The sequence below is a fragment of the Podarcis bocagei genome (genome assembly GCF_964188305.1).
Source record: "Podarcis bocagei genome assembly, chromosome: Z".
In the NCBI taxonomy this organism is placed as follows: domain Eukaryota; kingdom Metazoa; phylum Chordata; class Lepidosauria; order Squamata; family Lacertidae; genus Podarcis; species Podarcis bocagei.
This window is the reverse complement of record NC_138140.1, coordinates 42,811,378-42,836,124: the sequence shown is the minus strand read 5'-3', so window position 1 is coordinate 42,836,124 and position 24,747 is coordinate 42,811,378. Positions and strand designations below refer to the sequence as shown.

General features: G+C 45.1%; 1 protein-coding gene and 1 long non-coding RNA gene across 2 annotated transcripts in view; both read left to right on the top strand.

Annotated features, from left to right (window-relative positions):
• Nucleotides 1-218: 218 nt before the first annotated feature.
• Nucleotides 219-8,668, top strand: SLC25A5 (solute carrier family 25 member 5). The gene is made up of 4 exons (XM_081179063.1): nt 219-485; nt 4,533-5,019; nt 5,144-5,284; nt 8,277-8,668. The coding sequence occupies exons 1-4, from the start codon at nt 375-377 to the stop codon at nt 8,432-8,434; spliced, it is 897 nt and encodes a 298-aa protein (XP_081035189.1). The 5' UTR covers nt 219-374; the 3' UTR covers nt 8,435-8,668.
• Nucleotides 8,669-15,188: 6,520 nt separating this feature from the next.
• Nucleotides 15,189-24,747, top strand: part of LOC308578607 — a 135,494-nt gene continuing 125,935 nt past the window's right edge. The window contains exon 1 of the long non-coding RNA XR_014004028.1: nt 15,189-15,223. This is a non-coding gene — a long non-coding RNA (uncharacterized lncRNA). The remainder of the gene's footprint in view (nt 15,224-24,747) is intronic.

The following is a 24,747-nucleotide window of genomic DNA, read 5'->3' as shown; positions in this document are numbered from 1 at the left end:
AGCCAAGGCCCACCCCCTCCCTGGCTGCCAGGGGTCCCTCAAGAGGAAGAAGCACAGAACTCCCCCACCCTCACACATTGCCACCGCAGTTCTCTCTGCGGTTCCTCCCTCCAGCTCGGGTCCAATCAGGGCACTGGGAAGCGGCTGTACGTAGATGCCCGCGTTTCCCCTCCCTCCCTCTGTTCCCACGTTAAAGCCTGCGCGGTATAAAAACCGGCCATTTAATTTGCTCGGTCTCAGTGAGCCGGCAGCCTGCCTTCCATCTCCGTGTGTGCAGCCATCTCCCCTCCCTACGTCTTCTTTTCCGATCGGATCTTAAAGCAGTTTTTGTTTCACTTTTTCCCCGAGCGCTCAACCTTCTTGCCACCGGCATCATGACTGACGCGGCTATTTCTTTCATGAAAGATTTCTTGGCGGGCGGCGTGGCAGCCGCGATCTCTAAGACAGCGGTAGCCCCCATCGAGAGAGTCAAGTTGCTTCTTCAGGTACCACGGGGTGGGTGGGTGGCTGGGTGGAACCGCGCGCCTTTCGATGGAGAACGGTGGAAACGATTTGGAGAGGGTGGAGGGAAGAAAGAAGGGGATCTTTTAAGCAGTGGCTCTCACTGGCTTTGAAGTCTGCTGGGGACGACGAGGGGGCCGGGCAGGGATTCCTCAAAAAAGGTCATAGGCGGGTCGACTGAGTTGAAAGGCCTCTTTTGTCCAGGCTGCGCTGGGACGTTCCGTGCGCTATGGCGCGACAGGCTGATCCTGCGCTCTGCCTTTGTCTGAAGCGCTGCGGCCTCGTGGCTTATCCCAGCTCCTCGGAGATGCGAGGGAGTTTTTTTTTAAAAGCCGCGGTTCTCTTCCCTACCTTCCCCACCAAGGTCGCGCCAAGGAGATGCAGGCCGGAGCATCCTTTGTTCCCTGCCTTTGAACCCAAGAGAGCAACAAAATTAGATTTCCAGCCTCAGTTCTGCGCCTGCCCTGCCGCTTGCCCAGGAAAAAGGCTCTTGCTGACCCTGGTAGAGAGTGTGGGCCGCAGCTTTCTCTGGCATCAAAGTTCAGCCCTAAAATTCTATGCTAGGCTTGTGATCGGGGTTTCGTATGGCCCAGGCCCTGGTGATGGTCCGAGGCAAGCGGCCGACCTCTGCCCGCCCCCGTACCAAAAGGAATACGCAGTTCTTTTCTTCCCTTTAAACGTGCCGGTCGAAGGGGAGGAAACCCCACGCTCGTTGGCAGTTTGCGTCGGAGCTGCTGCTGGCGAAAACTAGTTCCGCTTATGCAAATCCCCGCCTGGCGTTGGATTAGTTGCGGGGGAAGGAGAGGCTGGCAAGGAAGGGCAACGCGAGTAAATCGCGGCCTGTCCCCGCAGAGAGCCTGGTTTGCCTTTCTCTCTGCTACCGTTGCGGGCAACCTGCCACTTGGCAACGTGGCTGCATCCAAGCAGCATCGCCTCGGAATTGGAGGAGGCACGAAGGTGGCACTTCATCCCCTCCAACGTGCCATTGCTTTTGGGCAAAGCCCAAGGTCTTTGGAGTGGAGACCCTTTGGAGCTTGGGAGTAACCTGGCTGTGTAAATGAGAAGGAGGCATATAGCACATGGTGCTAAAACCTGTGATAAAAACTCAAAACTCCATAAAAATCTTACTGAGGGTTTTATTTCAAAGAATCAACCCCAAAGTTTGGGCAGGTGACCTTGAAGGCAAATCTCTAATGGACACCAAGTTGAAACTGTCTTGCTACATAAATGGGCCACCTGACAGGTCTTTGTATTCTTGTTGCTTCATCAACAGATTGGCTCCCTGCATATGGGAAAGTAAAACGTCAAAACTTAATTAAACTTGCCTTCCAAAAACTAGGGTGTTGTAGCAAGAGAAGGTCTGTCAAGGTCATGTGGGTGGATTGAAAGTATTGATCATAACCTATGGTAGGGGTCTGCAACTAGAGGCAGGAGGGCCAGATCAGGCTCCTTATGGAGTACTCACAAGAGCTGCCAGTTGCCAGAGATGGTAGATGGTAGATGGGAAATTGAGATGTGTTGGCCATTTTATTTGGGACACAGGTTTGTCGTGTCACCTTCCAGTCCCTCCTGTGGATTTAGAACACTGAGCTGTGGACACCTTGGGGCCTTTATGAGATCTGGAACACCTTGATGATCTGGGCACAACCCCTTGTAAAAGAGGTCACCTTGCAATGAAGTTATCATTGGCTGGATTACAGGCATTGTCTGGCTATCTTGCCAGAGGCTAAATAGAATGGAGCCTGAATACAGATTTGAGAGATGACCTATCACCTAGTCATTAGGTTCAGCAAGGATACAGGATTCTCTTATCGGACTGAGATTCTATTCTATTCTTCTTTTTTTAAGCCTACCTCTCTCTTGTCTTGTTAAGCTAAAGTTTAATCTCTGCCTGAAGGCCTGGTGTTTTCCTGAAGCTTACTTTGAGTCCATGGTGATCACTCTTGCTTTCATGCCTCAGAGGCAAAAAACTGCACTTAAACTTTATGTTAACATAGGTCTGAAAATGATGGTTTTGATTAGGCCTGGGTCAAGTGTGCCTAGAAAGGACAAAAGGGGCATTCAAGGTCTTTCTCCTATTGTAATAGGCCAGAAAGAAGAAACTGAAACTTAATTCTTTGTCATCAGTGTATACAGTGGTACCTTGTGGTTGTTGAACAGCTTGGCTCCCAAACACCGCAAACCTGGAAGTAAGTGTTCCGGTTTGCGAACGTTTTTTGGAAGCCGAACGTCCGACATGGCTTCCAATTAAGTGCAGGAAGCTCCTGCAGCCAATCAGAAACCACACCTTGGTTTTCGAACGGTTCCGGGAGTTGAATGGACTCCCGGAATGGATTAAATTTGACAACCAAGGTACCACTGTAGTTCTAAATGGTGGAAGAAAAATGCACAGTCCCTGCTTGCTGTATTTGTGAGTCAGAAAGAATGATTTAGGCCCTGTAACATGATACTTCTAACTTGAGCCTTGCTGTGCGCCACTTGGTCTCCCCAATAACCTCCCTTTATTCGGTTACAGCAGGCATTGGGAACCTATGGCCCTCTAGATGTTATTGGAATTCAATTCCCATCAGCCTCCCCCAGCCCAACAGTTGGGAATGAGGGGTGTTGGAGTTAAAGTGGCAGCCAGTAGTCTTCTTCTGGAAAGAAATATTGCCACAGCATCTGTTACATTAATCTTCATTATCACATGGGTGACGTGCCTGTATTTGAGTATTTAAACTATAACTTCCAGTGTCTCTGGACAGTTCAGTTGGTTAGAGCATGGTGCTGATAATGCTAAGGTTGCAGGTTTGATTCCTGTATTGGACATCTGCATATTTTTGCATTGCAGGGGGTTCAACTAGATTATTGTCAGGGTGCCTTCCAACTCTGATTCTGTGTGTAAAGAATGATGTACTATGTTTTCTCACATAGCTTGATACTGATTGCTCTATTGTTTAAAATATAGGTTTAAGTTGTTTAAGTATATATCTAGAGGGGATGCAGGTGGTGCTGTGGGTTAAACCACAGAGCCTAGGACTTGCTGATCAGAAGGTCGGCGGTTCGAATCCCCGCGATGGGGTGAGCTCCCGTTGCTCGGTCCCTGCTCCTGCCAACCTAGCAGTTCGAAAGCACATCAAAGTGCAAGTAGATAAATAGGTACCGCTCCGGTGGGAAGGTAAACGGCGTTTCCATGCACTGCTTTGGTTCGCCAGAAGCGGCTTAGTCATGCTGGCTACAGGACCCGGAAGCTGTACGCCGGCTCCCTCGGCCAATAAACCAAGATGAGCGCCGCAACCCCAGAGTCAGTCACAGTCCCTTTACCTTTATATATCTAGAAGGGCCACAGGACCTCCCCCCCCCCCCGGGCTAAGTTAGAGCTTTGGTCCATGTTCTGGAGAAAAATGAGCAACTATGCTAGATTTCTTAAGCTTGGGAAGAGCCACATTGCCAGTGAACATTGAGGCATTGACAGTGAAAGGGTTTTTAGGATAGTATTTAGGAGCCTAAGGAGAAGACTACAGAGAGATAAATCCAGTTGTGGCATAGCAAGTCATGGTTAAAATGATAGTCTTGAAGACACCTCAGTTTTAACCATGGTTTATGAACCATGGTATGGGACACGGGTGGTGCTGTGGTCTAAACCACAGAGCCTAGGACTTGCCGAACAGAAGGTTGGCGGTTCGAATCCCCGCAATGGGGTGAGCTCCCGTTGCTCGGTCCCAGCTCCTGCCAACCTAGCAGTTCGAAAGCACGTCAAAGTGCAAGTAGATAAATAGGTACCACTCTGGTGGGAAGGTAAACGGCGTTTCTATGCACTGCTCTGGTTTGCCAGAAGCGGCTTAGTCTTGCGGACAAACGCCAGCTCCCTTGGCCTATAGAGCGAGATGAGCGTGCAACCCCAGAGTCGTCCGCAACTGGACCTAATGGTCAGGGTTACCTTTACCTTTTATGAACCATGGTTAACATCAGCTATGGTTTGCTATGGCTTAGCCATGAATTACGTCACTGACTATGCAGCCAGACTTAATGTCCACTTTCCATTTTGGCAGGTGCAACATGCGAGTATGCAGATCACAGCAGACAAGCAATACAAGGGCATCATGGACTGTGTGGTCCGGATCCCTCGAGAGCAAGGTTTCCTGTCCTTCTGGCGTGGTAACTTGGCCAACGTTATCAGATACTTCCCCACACAGGCCCTCAACTTTGCTTTCAAAGACAAATACAAGCAGATCTTCCTGGGTGGCGTCGACAAAAGAACCCAGTTCTGGCGTTACTTTGCTGGAAACTTGGCATCTGGTGGTGCTGCTGGTGCTACCTCTCTGTGCTTTGTCTACCCTCTCGACTTCGCCCGAACCCGTCTGGCGGCTGATGTGGGAAAAGCTGGGGCTGAGCGTGAATTCAAGGGGCTTGGAGACTGCCTGGTCAAAATCTTCAAGTCGGACGGCCTTCGGGGACTGTACCAAGGCTTCAACGTCTCTGTCCAAGGCATCATTATCTACAGAGCTGCTTATTTTGGTATCTACGATACTGCAAAAGGTAATTTTCTTGGGCTTTTGCTGGGGCCTTTTGGTATTTTTTATATGGCTTCCCATTCAAAGTTCGGAAGTATGGATGCTCAAGAACAGCATTTCCCCTTATTTCTGATTTCTTCACTTCGCAGGGATGCTTCCTGATCCAAAGAACACACACATCTTGATCAGCTGGATGATTGCTCAGTCGGTTACTGCTGTTGCTGGCCTGACCTCTTATCCCTTTGATACAGTTCGGCGGCGTATGATGATGCAATCTGGTCGCAGAGGTGGTAAGTATCAAAGCAGCTGCAGGGGCAAAGAAAGCACAGCTGGTTTTGCTAGATCTTTTTGCCACCTCTGTGATGTCTGCACAGTCCCACATATGTGGGACCTGTGGCTGTATACCTAGCAGGGACATGAGTGGCGCTGTGGTCTAAACTACTGAGCCTCTTGGCCTTGCTGATCGGAAGGCTGGCAGTTCGAATCCCCACGACTGAGTGAGCTCCTGTTCTCTGTCCCAGCCCCTGCCAACCTAGTTCAAAAGCATGCCAGTGCAAGTAGATAAATAGGTGTTTCTGTGCGTGTGGTGTTTCTGTGCGCTCTGGCTTCCATCACGGTGTTCTGTTGCGCCATAAACAGTTTAGTCATGCGGGCCACATGACCTGGAAGTCTGCCTTTGCACAAACACCAGCTCCCTTAGCCTGAAAGTGAGATGAGCACCGCAACCCCATAGTCGCCTTTGGCTGGACTTAACTGTCCAGGGGTCCTTTACGTTTAACTAGCAGGCATGTTTTGGGGGCACAATGCATTGTCTACTTTACCAGACTGAAAGTGTGTCCCTTCTAGCTATGTATTGTTGGTTCTTGCTGATGATAATATCTTAAGTTCAAGTTTGGCTCTACTACCTGGTTTTCCTTGGTGGAAATCATAGCTAGAGCTTGTTTCAAACAAAAGCATGCAACTCTTGTAGATGACCAACCTTGTTCTGAAACTTCACACAGGTAAATGGAGTGTTGTGGAAGGGATGTTTCTTGCTAAAGGACAGAGGGACTGGTTTATAAAAGAAAAAAGAGCCACACTGCCTTCTGGAGTGTCTCTAAATTTTATTAGAATAGATTGAGCATAGGCATAAAATGGACTGCTTCTTGGCTGATGGGTCTGTCATGTTAGCTGCAAGTGTACCAATTCTACTTCAAAATAAGAAATCCTATAGGAGAAATGCAAGACCTAGAAATTTGAGGAAGATGCTAGACTTCTGGAAGCCAGGGTAAAGCTATCTCTTTGGTCTGACTTTTGCTCCTTTAGTAATCTCTGCAGCAGTTTCACCATTTAATACAAGCTCCTAGCATCTGTACATTTCTCCCTTCAAAAGCTTCCAGAATAATTAGAGGGTTGGATAGTTTAAGAGGGAAAGCATTCTTTACCACTACAGGGTACTTTTGATAAATACTTCCAATTTGTACAGACCACAAGCACTGCAATCTATACAAATTCCAAACATGTGGCCATTAACTAAAGGAAAACACATTTTATCATGCTGGGCAAGATGAGTGGCTCGAAAGGCTGTAGCTCTGCAGAAGAATGCCTACTTTGCATGCATTTGATCCCTGGGATCGCCAGGTAGTGCTGGAAAAGATTCCTGATTGAAACCCTAGAGAACTAAGGACAGCCAGTGTGGACAGCACTGAGCTAGGTGAACCAGTGATCTGATTTGGTACAAGGCAACTTCCTATGTAAGGGATGCGGGTGGTGCTGTGGGTTAAACCACAGAGCCTAGGACTTGCCAATCAGAAGGTCGGCGGTTCGAATCCCCGCGACGGGGTGAGCTCCCGTTGCTCGGTCCCAGCTCCTGCCAACCTAGCAGTTCGAAAGCACGTCAAAGTGCAAGTAGATAAATAGGTACCGCTCTGGCGGGAAGGTAAACGGTGTTTCCGTGCGCTGCTCTGGTTCACCAGAAGCGTCTTAGTCATGCTGGCCACATGACCTGGAAGCTGTACGCCGGCTCCCTCGGCTAATAAAGTGAGATGAGCGCCGCAAACCCAGAGTCTGTCACGACTGGACCTAATGGTCAGGGGTCCCTTTACCTTTACTAACTTCCTATGTTCCTAGGCACCCTTTTCCCTTTAAATATGTGCTACAGTATTAGATCCTTATTTCTGTTTGGCTACATGTGGTAATAAATGGCCTTGAATGGCTAGCACACTCAGCCAATGGGAGAATTTTGTTCCACTTCCTACTCCCTTGGTGAACCGCTGCAGATTATCCCAGAAGTAGGTTTGTTGGACAGGGACATATCTACCATAAAACTAATGAAGCTTAAACTTCGGGGCCCCTAATCCCAGAAGAGTCCCAGAAGTTACTTTAGTCCACGTTGCTTAAAATTTTGGGGTCTGGTAGATCTATTTTGAGTTCCACACCTGGAAAACTATAAGGCATAGGAAAAAAATTGATCACACCAGTGACTTTGATATGTGAGATAATCCAGTGCAGTGGTACCTCGGGTTACAGATGCTTCAGGTTACAGACACTTCAGGTTACAGGCTCTGCTAACCCAGAAATAGTACCTCGGGTTAAGAACTTTGCTTCAGGATGAGAACAGAAATCGTGCTCTGGTGGCAGCGGGAGGGAGGCTCCATTAGCTAAAGTGGTACCTCAGGTTAAGAGCAGTTTCAGTTTAAGAACGGACCTCCAGAACAAATTATGTTCTTAACCCAAGGTACCACTATACAGAAATTTTAACCAAAATCTGAGATGCAGTAGTTAATAAAATAAAAATAAAAATTGTTATGTGTTGTGGAAGAACCCCATTGAAGAAGGTAACAGTAGCTACCCAGACCTCATTGCTGTTTGTGACAAGGGGCTCATAACAGTTCAAGCTTCAGGGACCCCCTAATGTAGGCCTGCCACTGGTGTTAGGTATTTTTACCCTGAACACAAAGTAAACATGGTAGATAGTGGGATGTAAGAGTACTATGTCTTCACCATTCTTGCCTTTGGCTCAGCCCTCTAGTTCCCTTGTCCTGCTAATGACTTAGTCCATAACTAAGCCTATTCCTTCTTTATCTCGCCCCTGATTCCACTTTACTCCATTCCTGTCCCCCCCCCCACCCATGTTGAATGGTAGACTTCTCGGGGCTTCTTCCTAAACTCATGTTTTGCATGCATTCATGCTGCACAAATCAATGTGTGTGTGGAAGCCAAACAGAACAGCAGGATTGCAGTATGCATCAAAAGAATCACTTGCTCTCCCATGCCAAGTTTTCTTTTTCTTTTCTTCTTTAGCTGACATCATGTACTCTGGTACAATTGATTGCTGGAAGAAGATTGCCCGTGACGAAGGAGGCAAGGCTTTCTTCAAGGGTGCTTGGTCCAACGTCCTCAGAGGAATGGGTGGTGCTTTTGTCCTAGTCTTGTACGACGAAATCAAGAAATACACATAAGCTACTCCCCTCCCGGATGGCACTTACTATGTTATGTTCATGGACTGCGTCAAAACTATTTATCAGTTCCTACTGAGGTTTCTACTGGTTGGCAGAGGGCCACAGTTCTACTTGCCTGATCCATTTATCAAGTTGTTCCCCTGACAATGGGACTCAAACTTTATTTTTGTTCAGTCACTTCTGTTAAAATAAGTTTGAGATAAATAAAATTTAAATTTAAAAACAGAAACAAAAGTGCTTTGATTCTGTCATTAATAACTTGAATTATCCACTGCTTTGAGTCGTACCGTTAAATCGATGAGCATTTTGCCAATGGTGCCAGTATTATGTGGATTGCATCTGGGAAGACTTAATAAGGGTGGTGGTTTTATTTTTGCAGTATATTTTGAAGCATGGAGCTTTAGCGCTTGCTATGGGGCTTTTGGGGGGGGGGCTTGAGTAAAATGACCTTGATTGGTCCTTCTCCTAATGAACCCGCCTCCTTGCCCTGGCCACCTCTACCAATTTACATAGCTTTGTCCTCTGGGCCCCACTGGCATAACCACCCAGGGGGAGAGTGTGAGCCAAATCTGCTCTCCAAGCACACAAGCAGTGACAGGAGCAAGCAGGAGGAGGCACTGATTGGCCACTTGGAAGCAGGTGGGCCTTAGCAAGGTATCCAGCAATACTGATGCTGGCTTCAGCAAGAAGGGTAATGAGTGGTATTTTCTGAACGGCTAATTGTCCAGGAATTTATAATTTTACTTCTTAGTTCTGCAAAAACTAATATAAAACAATAGCCCAAGCAACTGTTTAGAATTACTCACGTAATGCATTGGGAAGTTAAGGTTACGATATCCAGGAGAAAATATAAAAGCCATCTTCATTCATCCCAAATCACCTTTCTGTTAATACCTGCGAGTCACAGGTTGGTTATAATTATGTTCACCTCTAGCAGCAATAGATGATGGAGCTACTCCAGGTGGCATGAAAATCATTCATAGATCTCTCCCCATGCACATTGAGCTGATCTTTTTGTTTTTACTTCTCCACAAGTTTTATTCTCCATCCCTCTTGATACCATGATTCCAGCGTTTGGGGGACATAATTCTTTCCAGGCTAGCTGCCGTCAATAAGAATGCTACCTTTTCCCTTTTTTATGGTATGATTGATTTTAAATTAGGGAGTTACTTAACATTGTATAGGCTTGGCCAAGTGTGTCCTTGTATCCTGCTACCCTTCCCTTTCCCATCTTTTATGGCTCAGTATAATATACAACATCTCAGATTTGGGGTGGTTTTGGGCCCTGTTGGACAAAATGTGCAATGACAACATTGCACTGACTTCTACACCAGATTATAGTGTCTACTCTGTTAAGAGCCCAGTTTATAAGCAAAGCGAATCCATTGACCTGTTACAGAGTTTTTTAAAAAACAAAAATAAAGCTTTAAGATGTCAACAGAAGAAAATAAACATGGGGCTTTTATCTTTAAATTTCACAGGTAAAATTTAACTTTATGCCTAGTATGCAAACATAAAACATACTGGCAGGACTTAATTTCACTTATAGATTCTATTCTATACCAATGGAGTAAATGCAGATGCTGGGAGGATTATATTATAGCTAAAACAGGGCCACAGAGAAACAACAAGGAAGAATTGGCAAGTTAGGGAAAACCCAAGGCTTGTAGAAGAATGAGTTGTTTTAATTCCCCACTAGGGGGGAAAAGATTGCAAATGTTCCATTGAGGACTGATCATACTGAGTGGATACAGAATGCTAAATCTCTGTTGTGGTAGCAGTGAGAAATCTGCCTGAGAGTCCTGGGAGAAGATGTGCCTATTTTACTGCTGAGCCCCCTAAGTCTACCAAGAAACACACATGAATGCGCTCAGTATACACTTTCCCAAAGTAACCGCTAGGACCAATATTTGCAAATACATAATTGCAGCAAAACACATTTGATGTCTAAGACTACCCCAAACTTTGCAGCTTGGGGGAATGGGAATGAAATACTTCTACCATGCTCTAGGGAAACCACTTCCCATTTTCTTTCCTGCTTCACCAGTCTGAGTGACAGAAAGTTTCATTGTGTAGTACTTGGCTACACATGGAGACCGTAATTGTTAAAAGGCATTAACTGGAACACAGAGGTCAGTTCCAAAGACCGGCTTGGCAAGTGCGCTGACCTGGAATCAACACCATAGCTATGGCTCCCTCACTGTACAGCCACCACCTCCTCTTCTCTGCAACTGTGTTATGAGTGATATGCAGCAGTTTCATCAGGCTTACATGGCTGACTGAAGTCCCCTGGTTGCCCGTTCCAAAAAGGCCCAGATTCCTTTGCCATGTGTTGCAGCTTGGATTGGAAAGAAGCCATTGGGATTGGGATTTCCAGTTCGGCAAGTTCACCACCTTCCTATTGGAGGTTGAAATTAATCCTTCATGTTAAATGTGCCTTTCTTCTTTTTTCAAAATAAAGTGAAGAAAGAAAAAGTGCATAAAAAAAATAAAAAGGGCAATAAAGAGGGTATAATTATAGCACACTAAATGTAATCAATTTCACTTCCACACATTATTATATATATGCTAATGCATATAGAACTATTACCAACATAATATATTCCTTACTTTTTTCTTTCAAGGGGAAAACCCAGTAAGGTCCCTTGCAATGCTATTTTGGGATGCACTCCAGGTAACATTAAGCATCCAGCTGATGGGGACTTAAAGGTGTAGCTGTACATAATTTTGTGCAAGTAGGATTTGCAACAAACCTTGGAGGTGTGGAGCGTGTCTGTTCCAATCAGTCAGCCATGATCTCTTCAGTACTTCATTCTGTTCCCCACCTGGTTTTCTTGTCTCTTCTTTTTCCCCCTGATCAGCCAGCCAGCAGTGAACACATCCAGTCCTCAACAGATTGTTGTTGAGTTTCCCCCTCCTTAGGGTTTCTCTCCGTAAATATATTTTGTACTTCTGCAAACTTCAGGTTTCCTACTGCTGGCGCCCCCCTTGGTGGTGCCACTTGGGCTTACAGAAACAGCAACACTTATGCTCCAACATCAGAAGCAGAAAGAATAGTAGTGTCTTTTTGTTGCTCAAATGCTTGGCTGAGCATGTGTTGTTTAGTAATTCTTACAACAGTATGTATAATAGGCCACTTTTAGCTCTATATGGCTGATGTGGGAGGCTGGCAGAGAGTGGACAGCCCAAGGGTATTTAGTGCTATCACAGGAGAGGTGAAATTTTAACGAGGGATCTTATTGCGTCTGCTCTTAGCAGCTATGCCACGTCACTTGATTGCAATATCGTGGAGAGCTGGGCCACATGTTGGCTAGTCATCAATAGAACTGCAAGATTTCATCAATAAACCAGTTAGATTATTTTTTAAAAACCCACAATGGCTAAGAAGGTACCATGGTTAATCAAGCAGCATGTTTGTTTATATGTAATATTTTTATTATAAATACTTACAAAAGCTGCAGATGGGAAGAACCATTTTAAGAGAGGTATCCCCTGTTCCCTCACACTTGGTAAACAGTGCCTCTTCTAAGATTGCCTGCTACGACCCAGCAGTTAGAATATAAGAAGCTGATGGATCAGGCTAAATACCCAGCTTGCTATTCTCACATTGGCACACAAGATGCCTCAATGGGAAGCCCAATGGCAGGACCTGAATCCTATAGCACTATCGCAGTTGGTGATTCCCAGCAATTGACATTCCTAAGCATATTGCCTCCCAACAGCATAGGTAGAGAAAAGCCATTGTGTCTAGTAACAGTTAATAGCATCATCCTCTGCGAAATATAAATTGGGTAGGAGCATTTTTCAGCCCAAGGGCTGCATTTTCTTCTAGCCAATCTGCCAGGAGTGGGTATGCCCAGGAGCAAAAGTGAGTGGGTCAGTTAATTTTATCTTTGAACGGTAGGATAGGTGCATTCACACACTCAAGTCTCTCTCCCGGGCAAGTAAGGAGAGTGATCATAGTTCAAAAACACATGCCAGTCAGACTAAAACACTCAAGAAAGCTGCAAAGGAAGATATGGAGCAAAAATCTGATTCAGTTCGCATTTAAATGTGAACTTCTGGCCAAGATGGCATCGAGAAAGGTTGTTATTGGCAGAGCTCTGCACTTAAAAGTGAACCTGCCCAATTTGCCGTTTCAGAAATAATATGCAGACTGCAGAAATCTACGGAAATCCAGTTCTCCAGCCGATTAATGTGTACAAAAATGCATATGCTTGGCTAAAATGCATATATTAGTGAAAATAACAAAACAAAAAGAATTACATTAGAGAATATTGCTTCACAGAAATGTGTATACTAGGAAAAATACCTAAATAATAATAATAATAATAATAAATAATAATAATAATAAATAATAATAATAATAATAATAATAATAATAATAATAATAATAATAATAATAATAATAATAATAATATTATTTTATTATTTATAGCCCGCCCATCTGGCTGGGCCTCCCCAGCCACTCTGGGTGGCTTCCATAGAAACCAAAAATACAATAAAATATCACACGTTAAAAACTTCCCTGAAATGTGTACATTGGGATAAATTTGCATTAAAATGCTTAATAATTTTCATGAGGACTTAAAAATAAATAAATCTCAAGCTGATGTGGAAATGTGGAGCACTGAACTTAAGGTGGAAACAAATGAGAAGCTGTAGGAAACCAAAATTGGTAAATTCACTCATCCCTCTTAGCAATCAAGGTGTGTCCACTTAGGCTATGAATTGCTTAATAAATAGCACCAACATATCCCCTTATGAGTCAGATATGTTGAAATCAGATGAGCAACACAGCAGCTTTCTCCTCTAGGCACCTGCTGCTTCTTCCCTTTCCCCCGGCCCAATTTATCTCTTGCCAAATTGGGTTATGTAACAGTTTCTTTTCCTGGAGAAACAGTGGTGTTGGGAAAACAGTGAGCTATTTTACACCTAACTTACCACCCCTAACAATCGAGGGAAATCAAACTAGTAAAGTCATTTTGGTTTGCCCTCTTCTTGACACCCATCACAGAGATTTCCTTTTGACTCCCTTACAGCTCAAAATTATCAATGTACAAAGAGCCTGTAAGCCAGTATTTGTTGATACCCCTGAAACTACCAAGATTGTTTCAGGGATGCTTAGCCAAGATCTTTAAAGCTAAATCTAAAGTTGCCTGATTTATTCAATGGTGGCTATCTAGTCTTTTATATATTGTATGTTTTTGGATTTTCAATGTATTTGGATGACTTTGTAAAAAGATAGTAGTACTACTACTAGTAGTAGTAGTAGGTCCCTGTGTGCATCAGTAGTAGTAGTGTGCTCACTTGCTCACTCTACTACTTCTGGTAGTGAAAATGTTCAAGTGAGTAATCTTTGACTTCCCCAAGATTACCTGGTGAGTAACAACCCTCCAGCAGAAGTACAGGGGCAACTCCCTCCCTGCCCCAATTCTCCCTGCCCACTTTCCTCAGATGCTAACTAACTATTGTGCAATTATAGTTGGCAGTGGAAGTCCCCAAAGCGGGACAGTATGCTTGATCAGGCAACAGCAGCCTCCAGCCCTTCAGGCTGCCTGCTCTTATCAGGGCCTCATGACTCTTCCCAAACATGCCCCTCTGCAAGACCACACCTCCTCATCAGCCCTGATCCTTGTACTCCCCAGGTGCTTTTGTCTGCCTGCAATGTGTCCATGTGTCCTTGAGCTGTGGCAAGGTTTCTTGGTTGCGAGGAAAGAGGTATGCATGGGGTGTGTGTATGTTGTAGAAACCTTTGACTTCTGCATGGCTGGAGTGTAATAAACAGTGGTGCAAAGATAAAGAGTGACATCCATGCTCTTTTCCTCACTTTTGATGCTGGCACCAACCGCCTCTGGTATAAGGTTCCCAGAGGGTTGCGCAGGAAGGGATAGTACGTCATAGGAGCTTGGGAAGTTGTATATAGTCGATTTATGACCTAAAAGGGAGCTTCTATCACATTCATTACTTGTTATTTACAGAGTGCTTTAATTGGAATAGTTACTTACAATCTTTCATTGACAAGAACTTGTGTTAGATACTAGGTCATTTGTTGGGAAAGTCATCTGCACAAGCTCTGAAGGGAATGGAAACTGTGCCAGAGGCCTGCCATTCATTTCGGCTGGGCTTGTACAGGAGGAGAAGGGATAGTTCAGCTGATCAGAGCAGGAGACATTTAATCTCAGGGTTGTGGGTTTGAGCCCCACACTGGGTGAAAGATTCCTGTGTTTTACTAGGTGATCCTCGTGGTCCATTCCAACGCTTCAGTTCTGTGATAAGACATTCATCTTGGAGCCCAAAAGCATTCACACAACTAATGTATTGCACAGTTTCCTTTTAGATAATAGCAAGTTAATTACCTGGCTTCCAGCTCTCATGTTAGCCGTTTTAATAAGGAAAACAGTTTGTGGCTAAAGTTTGACCACTGCACTGACACCAACAAGAGTCAACCATTGTACAGTGGTGCCTTGCAAGACGAAAAGAATCCGTTCTGTGATTCTCTTCGTCTAGCAGTTTTTTCGTCTTGCGAAGCAAGCCCATTGAAGGATTAGCGGATTAGCACTATTAGCGGCTTTTAGCGGCTTATCTGCTGATCGGATCAGCTGATAAGCGGCTTAGCGGCTTAGAAAAAGGGGGGAGGGGAAAAAAACAGCAGGAACTCGCAAGACATTGTCATCTTGCGAAGCAAGCCCATAGGAAATTCGTTTTGTGAAGCACCTCCAAAACGGAAAACTCTTTCGTCTAGCAAGTTTTCCGTCTTGCGAGGCATTCGTCTTGCGGGGCACCACTGTATACTGTGTGGAAGTTTAAGCTGGCACAAACCTCATTGACAAATCAGTGGGCCCCATGATACCAGCATTGCCTTCCTATAGATTTATGGTTGCAAAGGGACCCATTGGGGGAATTTTCCCCAAAACAAACTCTAGGATCAAAGGAGGGATTCTCCTTGGGACTACAGTGGGAGAGGACAATATTAACCCCCCTCCCCTCCATGCCAGTTCTGATCCCTTAATTAGCAGTGATTTGCGTGTTAAATCGTCACAGTAATTTGGTCCTAATAGGATCTGAAGAATGTCCAACATGCTGGTTTCTCTTGCTGCTTCGTGCTTGAGGCCTCCTGCGGACTGCTTTAGTGACCGTGTGTTTGTGCTGAGCAGGAATTTTACACAATGTGAAGAATGCATCTCTATGCTCTGTAGGGGAGGGCAAGCAGCCGGCTGAAAAGTTATTGCCAGAGAAGTACTTTGACCTCAAGAGCATGGCCCGGTAAAAAGACAGAGGGAGGAGCACATGGATAAATAATTGCCAGTTCACGGCAAAAGCCAGCACTTCTAGGAACTATATGTTGATCAAACAGATGTCACCATGCCCTATCACAGACATAGCTAGTTCAGGGAGCTTTTAAGCTGGATACATGTAAAAAAAAATCAGTAAATAATACCAGCAGGTACTGTGCACAAGATCCAGAAGACTAATGGTACAATCCTGTACCCCCACGAATTGGATTTCACTGTAAGAGTGAAAAAAGAAAAGTATGTTCAGAAATAGAATGTGGTACAGCTCTTTCTGGACTGTACCACCTCAGGCTATAGGCTGAGATATTTGTTTAATATGTTTACATGCCCTCTGATCACTTCAAATAAAGCATCCAAGGCAGCAAACATATTTTTTCAAAGACCCTAAAAACAATTTAAAATACAGAATGGATGAAAGCCAACAATCTAGGAAATGCCTGGCAGAGTACATTTTTAGAATATGGTTAGGTCAAAATACTGCTGCAGCAAGAAGCTTTACAGCTGCATTGGAACATAAAGAAGCAAAAGGTGAAATGAACCAGGGAGTTCCAGTGCTTGGGCAACAGAGAACAGATGTTGTCCCATAGAATAAGAAAACACACCTTCCCGTAGAGGTACCGTATTTTTCGCTCTATAAGACGCACCAGACCACAAGACGCACCTAGTTTTTGGAGGAGGAAAAGAAGAAAAAAAATATTCTGAATTTCAGAAGCCAGAACAGCAAGAGGGATCGCTGTGCAGTGGAAGCAGCAATCCCTCTTGCTGTTCTGGCTTCTGGGATAGCTGCGCAGCCTGCATTCGCTCCATAAGACACACACACATTTCCCCATATTTTTTAGGAGGGGAAAAGTGAGTCTTATAGAGCAAAAAATATGGTATATGAGAAAAATCTCCCTGACATAATAGCTTTCCGAAAATCCCACGTCAACGTGTGCAAAAGCAAACAAACGCTAAAGACAATCTGTTCTGATCTATGCTACAAAAAAATAAAATCTTGTTAAAACATGTGTTCATGTCAGCTGTGCAGTTTGGTTTAGGCCAAACCAAACCAGATGTAGAAACTTTCCTCTATCTCCAAAGCTGTTTACCTGTCAAACAAGTTGCTCAGCAGGTTCAGGCCAACTGTCAAGTATGCTGTTTCCTTCAGAAAGTGTGAGTCCTACCTACACTTTATTCATCCTCCTGCCTGCAAGCTTTTGTAGACAGTATGATTTTCAGATATCTGGCAGTGCACAGAACCTTTCCTTCTTTGAGAACAGTAAAACGCTGCAGGTAACTTTTAATTTACAATTTTGGTGCTCTAAATTTTGATAAATAAACCACAAAAATCATTTTAAAAAATAAAATGAAATAAATGTTGATAATTTCAGCTTCCTCCAGCATTAGAAATCATTTCTGGTAGGGAAGGACCTTAAAACACACAAAAGAACACATGGAGTTATGAAAGTGTCACTGCTTTATTAATGTTCTGCCTTTCTTCCACAATTCCAAAGACAAAAGAAGTTGCCTTTTGCTGAGGAAGACCACTGGTCCATCGAGCTCAGTCCTTGCTAACCTGGAACATTCCAGAAGTTTTGGACTATGAGCTGCAGTTCAAAACATCTGGAAGGAATCAGAGTAGAAAAGGTGGACTCAGTCACTGGATCATCACCTTGTCGTGGTGAGTGGGCTTGCACGTTCCTATGACCCTTGTGAGCGAAGCCGTTGGGAGTCTCATACTCCCAGCTGGGTCACCCAAGGCGGTAAGGTCAAAGGGGAGGAGCTAGACCAAGAATGATCCAAGAAGTCCTCAACAGCAGAACAGGTGGAAGATAACAAGCGGTATGTTACAACAGCTGTGTGAAGGCTGCAGCAGATAATAATCTACTGGTCGTCGTGATATTCATGCCATCGGAATAGAGCCTTGCTGTTGAGCACTGCAGCATGCACAGATCTACACACATAAAACAAATTCACACACATGCCCCCTAACCCCCACCAATTGTAAAGAATTCAGTCCACACTTGATCAAAAGCCACCTCAACTCATATGAGCAAATAAAAGGGAATTCTAGAGGGAATTTCCCAGGGAGGACAGCAAAACCTTCATATGTTGTACTGGAGCTACACCTGGCCATGAGTAGTATAAAAATCAACATCAATCAATTGTCTGTTTGTGTTCTACCACTGAACTACTGCCCTCGGTACATGACAGTTCTATATTAAAAACAGAGTGTAGTAATACTGAATAACCGTTATTTCAAATAAAACTATTCCTGGAGTGCCCCTTGCCTTGTTTTTATTTTCTACCTCGCCTATGTTTTTAGACTACAGGATTGGCAGCAAAGGAATGTACAGTATGTCTGTAAAAATTAAAAAGAGGCTGTTTTCTTTTTTGATTGCCCCTTGGTTTGGTCTCACGATAGTTATATTCCTAATCATCTGGAAGTCACCAGGTTGGCAAAGGCTGCCCTCATGTATGGTTTTTGTTCATGCATGGAGCTGGGTTGTAGTTGTTTGGATGAGGGGAGTATTCTAATATGTAGCCCACCTCATCCCTACACTCCCAAAGTGGTACAAATTTTGCTGAGCACACCTGAGTCTCTGAGTGCTAAGAGATCTCAGGAGTCCCAGCAAATATATTGGGTTTCGTATCCTTGGAGTGAAGGTCACTGGAAGCCTGCCAGTATTGTTTTTTCTGTGATGTAAGGCTTAATTAGTCATATATATGGGCTGAGTGCAGCATGGGAGGCTCACAATATTAACACTGCTGTATTTTACTAACTTCGGCTTAGACTAGGCCGAAGTTAATGGACCTCAGTTGGTCATGGCCATTGACTTCAATTTACTACTCTGAGCAAAAGTGAGTTGAATGCAACCCCAGGTTTCTAGGAGCACCTGGGCCAGACTTCAGGGGGCTTCCAGCATGGTGCCTCTCTCTCTCTCTCTCTCTCTCTCTCTCTCTCTCTCTCTCTCTCTCTCTCTGTGTGTGTGTGTGTGTGTGTGTGTGTGAGAGAGAGAGAGAGAGAGAGAGAGAGAGAGAGAGAGAGAGAGAGAGCGCTTATATTCCTTACTGAAAAATAAAAAGTACAAAATTACAAGTGTGCAGAGTAAGATAAGACACAAAAAAGAAGAAACAAGAAATAGTACCCATGTAGAAAACAAAACAGAACAACAACAAGAAGATATTGCTTACATTACCCCTCAAAAAGGGTGAGACTTGTTATTGTAGTCAACCAGACCTTTATCTAGTATGGTATTTATAAAAAATGAATTCCAAATATCATTAAATTTGTCCATGGCAAGTTTACATTTGTACACAACTTGTTCATGTGTAGCGAGTTTGGTGCCTGTGATGAAATCTCACATGCTGAACACCTTGCCACTCACCATGCAGCAACCATACCAACGTGTCTCCTGACTGTGGGGGCTGGCAGCCATCTTAATTCCTCCAAAATGTAATGCCCTCGTCTATTCAAGGTTGGGCTCCCATTCAAAAGTAGTACTACTGTCCACCCAGTTCACCACTACAACAACCATCTGGGAGCCTGGCAGGGAGCGGTGACACAGACAGGTTGGACCAGTGAGGGACCTTTCTGAGCCCCACAGAGACACTTGGCCAATGCCCAGACTGACCAGCTGCTACCTGACCTGACATAACACTCAATCTAGTAGACAGTGAGTAGGGCCTCTGTGTCTCTTTTCAGCTCCAGTCCCAAGCCTGACTGCCCTCTTTCAGGCGGACACACCTTTCTGGCATTTCATCCAGCCAGATGTGGCAGAGGGGAGAAGGGAGGTCTTTCCCCTTCTGCTCATCTTCCATTAGAGTCTCGAGCTATTTCTTCCCATGACCACTCATTGTCCAGAGCTTACATTACAAAGCATATACTTAATAGACAAGGAACTGTCCCCTCTCCTTCCTGCACAGAAACCAATTTTGCAGGTATAAAACACAGGGCTAGAGAGGACTCAGAAAAACATCCCGAATTCATTGCAGTGTAATTGGTCAGAGATTCAGGCAAAGAGTGACACCTCCCTGCTACCAGTGTGTGTGTGGAAAAAACAGCTGAGCCTGTCACAGACTGCAGATCAAGCATTCTGCAGCAACTGAATGAAGACTTTTGACTTCCACAGTTGTGAGAATGACCTTCAGCAGCAGAAAAGTGCTTACTTCCCCCTCCCCTTTCTCTTTTGCCCTTTAATTGTCACCTGACTGAAGGTCACCCATGGGCCATGACAGTGTCCCCTCCCTCCCTGCTGCTGCGTTTCCTTTTAAGGATATTCAAGATGCCAGGAAATGTTTTTTACTTGATTAACTAAAGCTCCACCTTTGCTTATGTCATCATCAGAACGCCTGTCTGGGAAACTCTCTCTGAGTAGGCCTGCAGAGGCTTTTGCCAAGTGAAGGAGCTGGGAACCGCTCAGTGGCCACACTCTTAAGATTAACATCCAAACCATTTTCAAAAGCAGAGTTGCCTTGCATCCTAAACTTGCCAAGGATTCTTAAAGCAGGCAACACAGCGCTGCATCAGTTTGCATACAAGCTAGCCACATGTTGCAGGACTACAATTCCCATAATCTCTGACCGTTGGGTACGGGGAAGGGGCTGATGGGAGCTGAAGTCCAGCAATCTCTGAATGATCGCAATTGGCCCAGCCTGAAATAAATATTCAACCCAGTCTTTTGTTAAATGCCTGCAGTGACCTGGTTCCCTGGATTCAATGCTGTTTCTTTTCATCCAGAAGGCAGAGACCTGTTCTGACTCTAAACTACTGCCATTTGTTATGAATCCCGTGTAGCCCGCTAAAAGCGTGTGTTAGAGAAGCTACTACAAATATTTTGCATTTAATTTCCTCTGCTGCGGTCTAATTTTCTTTGGTGTTTTGCTAGCAAGCCTTCTGTTTTGGTTAAACAAGGTGATATGTTCTAATTTGGAAGGCTCCTGACCGCTAGTATCTCCACACTGTTTTAACAACTCTCTTTGGCTTTGCTGCCGCAACAGCATAACAGTAGCGGAGCTGGATAGTTAAAGGATGGAAGGAGGCAGAATTGTAACAGGAGACCTGTTGGATCACTTCCCACTTCACAAGTGGGAGTCCTGTCCTTTTATCTCAGTGGGTGCGGGGCAGCAATGGATTATTTAGATATAATTAGGTTGAATCTTGTTCCAGCGATAAAGCTGGAGCAATTAGATGACCACTAAGTTTGTCTTATCAGGAGGGGGAGTAAGAATTTTACAAAAGAGTTTGGAACTAGAGGCTGGTCCACTAGAATAAATGGAGCACTACCCCAACAGAAGTCCCTACCTGCCTATTCTCTTAGAATCGTAGAGTTGGAAAGGGCATGAGGGTCATCTAGTCCAACCCCCTGCAATGCAGGAATCTTTTGCCCAATGTGAGGCTCGAACCCATGACCCTAAGATGAAGAGTCTCATGCTCTACCAACTGAGCCATCCCAGCTGGGAATTTATATCCAGTCCAGGTCTAGCAAGGGCTATTTTCCCTCTCTTCCTTAGTCTCAGTGTTGTCCCTTGCAGAACTCTGCACAGAAGTAGTTGGAGACAAAACCATTGGCTCTGGTTTCACCTTCTGTTGGGCTCTCAGCCCCATCAGTTGCATTTGGGTACCTGCCACCACTGCAGCTCAGAGACATTGGCCCAGTCTGTTTCTCATCCTAAGCTTCCTTACAGGTCATTGCGAAGATAAAGGGGTGGAGGAGAACAACACACATCAACACCACAACCCCCCCCCCCCGGAGGAACAGGTAGGTAGCCGTGTTGGTCTGCCATAGTCAAAACAATATAAAAAAATTCCTTCCATTAGCACCTTAGAGACCAACTAAGTTTGTTACTAGTATGTGCTTTCGTGTGCTGAAAAAGTGTGCATGCACACAAAAGCTCATACCAATAACAAACTTAGTTGGTCTCTAAGGTGCTAATGGAAGGAATTTTTTAATTTTGTTTCCCCTGGAGGAAGGGTGGGATAAGACCACATTAGCCCTATTCTGGCATTGGAGTGTATGGGATGCTAGGGGAGGGGTAGTACTTCCGGCGAGTGTCACATCATGCAACTTATTGGGGAGTTTGTCTACCTTTGTTCCCCACCCTGCACTCAGCTCTCAACTGTGGCTATCAGCATGCAACAGCAACCACCACTCAGAAAACTGCTTCAATTGGCAGAGACCAGGGCCCTGCGGGACTTGACATCTTTCCGCAGGGCCTGCAAGACAGAGCTGTTCCACCAGGCCTTTGGCCAGGGCACAGCCTGACTCCCTCCCTCGGCAATCTTCGCGGAGCTCTGGCCCAATGGTTGCCAGTGGCCTGAATTAATTAATTTTATAATGAATGGTTTTAGAATGTTGTTTATGCTATACTTTTATACTGTTTTGTTGTTGTTAGCCGCCCTGAGCCCGGCTTCGGCTGGGGAGGGCGGGATATAAATAAAATTTATTATTATTATTATTATTATTAAATCCAGGGAGGCTAGTCAATGGATCTCAAACCTTCAGTGAGTTAGGTGTTTCCCCTGCATACGAAGACAGGCTCCAGCGGATTGAGCGGATGAGACCAGTAGTGGGTCCAACAGTCAAGAGGGAAGCTTCTGCATGTGATGTGGAGGGAGGTGAGGGGCAGGTGGGGCTTGTCAACCTGGGAAGGTAGCCCATCTAGAAGGAAAACTCTGATCCTAAACCTCTGCTGCCTTGCAGCCATACAGTGGTACCTCTGGTTGCGAACGGGATCCGTTCCAGAGCCCTGTTCGCAGTATGAGCAGAATGCTACCCGCGTCTGCGGGTCGTGATTCGCCGCCTCTGCGCGTGCGCGTGATGTCATTTTGAGCATCTGTGCATGCAGGAGCGTCAGAACCTGGAAGTAACCCTTTCTGGTACTTCCAGGTCGCCATGGGACACAACCTGAAAATATGTAACCTGAACCGAACGTAACAAGAGGTATCACTGTACTCATTTGTGAGAAAGGCTTCAGGAGTAAACCTTGAGGCAAAATCTGTACCCACTGCATTGCAAGACATCTTTAGGGAAAGAAAAGTCTAAGTAGTAAACCCTACACAAATCCAGAGTGGAGTCCCTAAACCGGTTGGGTGGCGCCTTGTACTCCTCCTTCCGGCAACTCCTGCAGCCAAACTGGTGCCAAATGTATTTATCTGCTTCCCTTTGGATCACAACAGCGATGCAAAAGGGGGAGTCTTTGTCATCTAAGCAGCCCAGGACCTCAACACACACTGCCCATGCTTGTGCCTCAGAGAGGAAGCTTACTCCATTGTTTCTTGAGGCATTGTTTCAGATGCCAACAACAATTTTGCCACTGTATTCATAAATATGCAGAACACACAAGTGGGGACAATAACACTTGTCCCATCAGCAGCCCAATGCCCTCCCTGAGTTGCGATGTCCTCACACTTCCCACACCGTGTAGAACCAGTGTAAAAAACTGAGGCCCAGACTCACCCAGCCCTACTGAAGAGGCTCCTCATGAGGCCGGAGGAACATCATCCGGTTAGTGTTTTATTGACTTACTGGTTTAATATGCTGTAAACCACTTTGAGATTTTTATTAAAAATCTAAAGCAGTAAGTAAGTAAGTATGTAAGTAAATAGAGGCACCTTAAACCTAGGTTATGGGTGCTGCAACGACATGTCTAGGCACACTTTTTTAATAACAAAAATACAAAGCTGAAAATGAATGAACTGCAGCTGAAATATTAAGTTCATTTTTCACATGGTCTATTCCTTCCCCTGCCCACCTCTCTAATATTCTTAAGAGGGTCTCTTCTCCAGTCTTCAGAGAATAGCTGGAAGCGGGGAGGCAGAAATAGCTCCTTCTTTCCTTCCACTCTGCAGTTTTAATCTGAAATCTTAGGTGCAGTACTGCGCCCAGAGCTCAGAAACTGCTTGCGCTAACGAAATTCCCTGTCGCAAAATGCGCCTACCAAACTCTTTGTAGAACCCCAATTTCTAATCAACTTGGAATCCTAACAGGAGCAGAGCAGGCTCCCAGCCACAGATGGCCACTTTCCAGGAGTGTTGGAGGGGGCAAAGCTTTCATGTTTCTTCCCATTCTCCCTGATCATATGATGGTCTCATGATAAAAAAATTATTACTATTAATAACAATAAAAAATGTAAAGGACCCCTGACAGTTAAGTCCAGTCGCAAACAACTCTGGGGTTGCGGCACTCATCTCGCTTTACTGGCCGAGGGCACTGACGTTTGTCCACAGACAGTTCTTCCATGTGGCCAGAATAACTAAGCCGCTTCTGGAGAAACCAGAGGAGCACATGGAAACACTGTTTACCTTCCCGCCGGAGCAGTACCTATTTATCTACTTGCACTTTGACGTGCTTTCGAACTGCTAGGTTGGCAGGAACTGGGACCGAGCAACGGGAGCTCACCCCGTCGCAAGGATTGAACTGCTGACCTTCCGATCGGCAAGCGCTAGGCTCAGTGATTTAGACCACAACGCCACCCATGTCCTTTGCAAGAAACTTACGCAGGGCTTTAAAAAAAACAACCCTAGAGTCTATTCAGCAATCATTCTGATTTGTTTGCCCATTCACAGGAGCCCTCCCATGAGTGGGACTCTCCTTCCATTCATGGAACACACACTTTTGATTGGTCCCTAGTTAACAACCTAGGTGAACCCAATCACTTCCTGCTTGGCTTGGCTATTCGGTTTGAATTTTGCCAGCACTGTGCTATAGTTTGAGGCCCCCAGCAGGCCAAGCATTGTTACTACAACAAAATCACTCTCTCTTGCTTAATGAAAACTTGGATTTTATACAAAAGCTCCAGAGAAACACTGCATCTCCACCTCTATTACACCAGGGTGCCGTTCCTAAACTACAACTCCCATCTTCCTTGACCACTAGCCATGCTGGTTGGGGCTGATGGAAACTGAGCTCCCAAAATCCGGAGGGCATCAGACCTGCACGGTTTCTCTTTTTCCCTCCCCTACAAAGGTAGATTGAATCAGCTATAGAGGGGAGGATCAAAGGAGGTACAGAGAAGGGCTTTTACGCTTTTCTTCCA

Excerpts from the sequence above, each read along its gene's own strand:
- SLC25A5 (XM_081179063.1), top strand. The coding sequence starts at position 375 with ATGACTGACGCGGCTATTTCTTTCATGAAAGATTTCTTGGCGGGCGGC. Across the intron at positions 486-4,532 it reads GAGTCAAGTTGCTTCTTCAG|GTGCAACATGCGAGTATGCA; the intron begins GTACCACGGGGT and ends CCATTTTGGCAG. Across the intron at positions 5,285-8,276 it reads GCAATCTGGTCGCAGAGGTG|CTGACATCATGTACTCTGGT; the intron begins GTAAGTATCAAA and ends TTTCTTCTTTAG.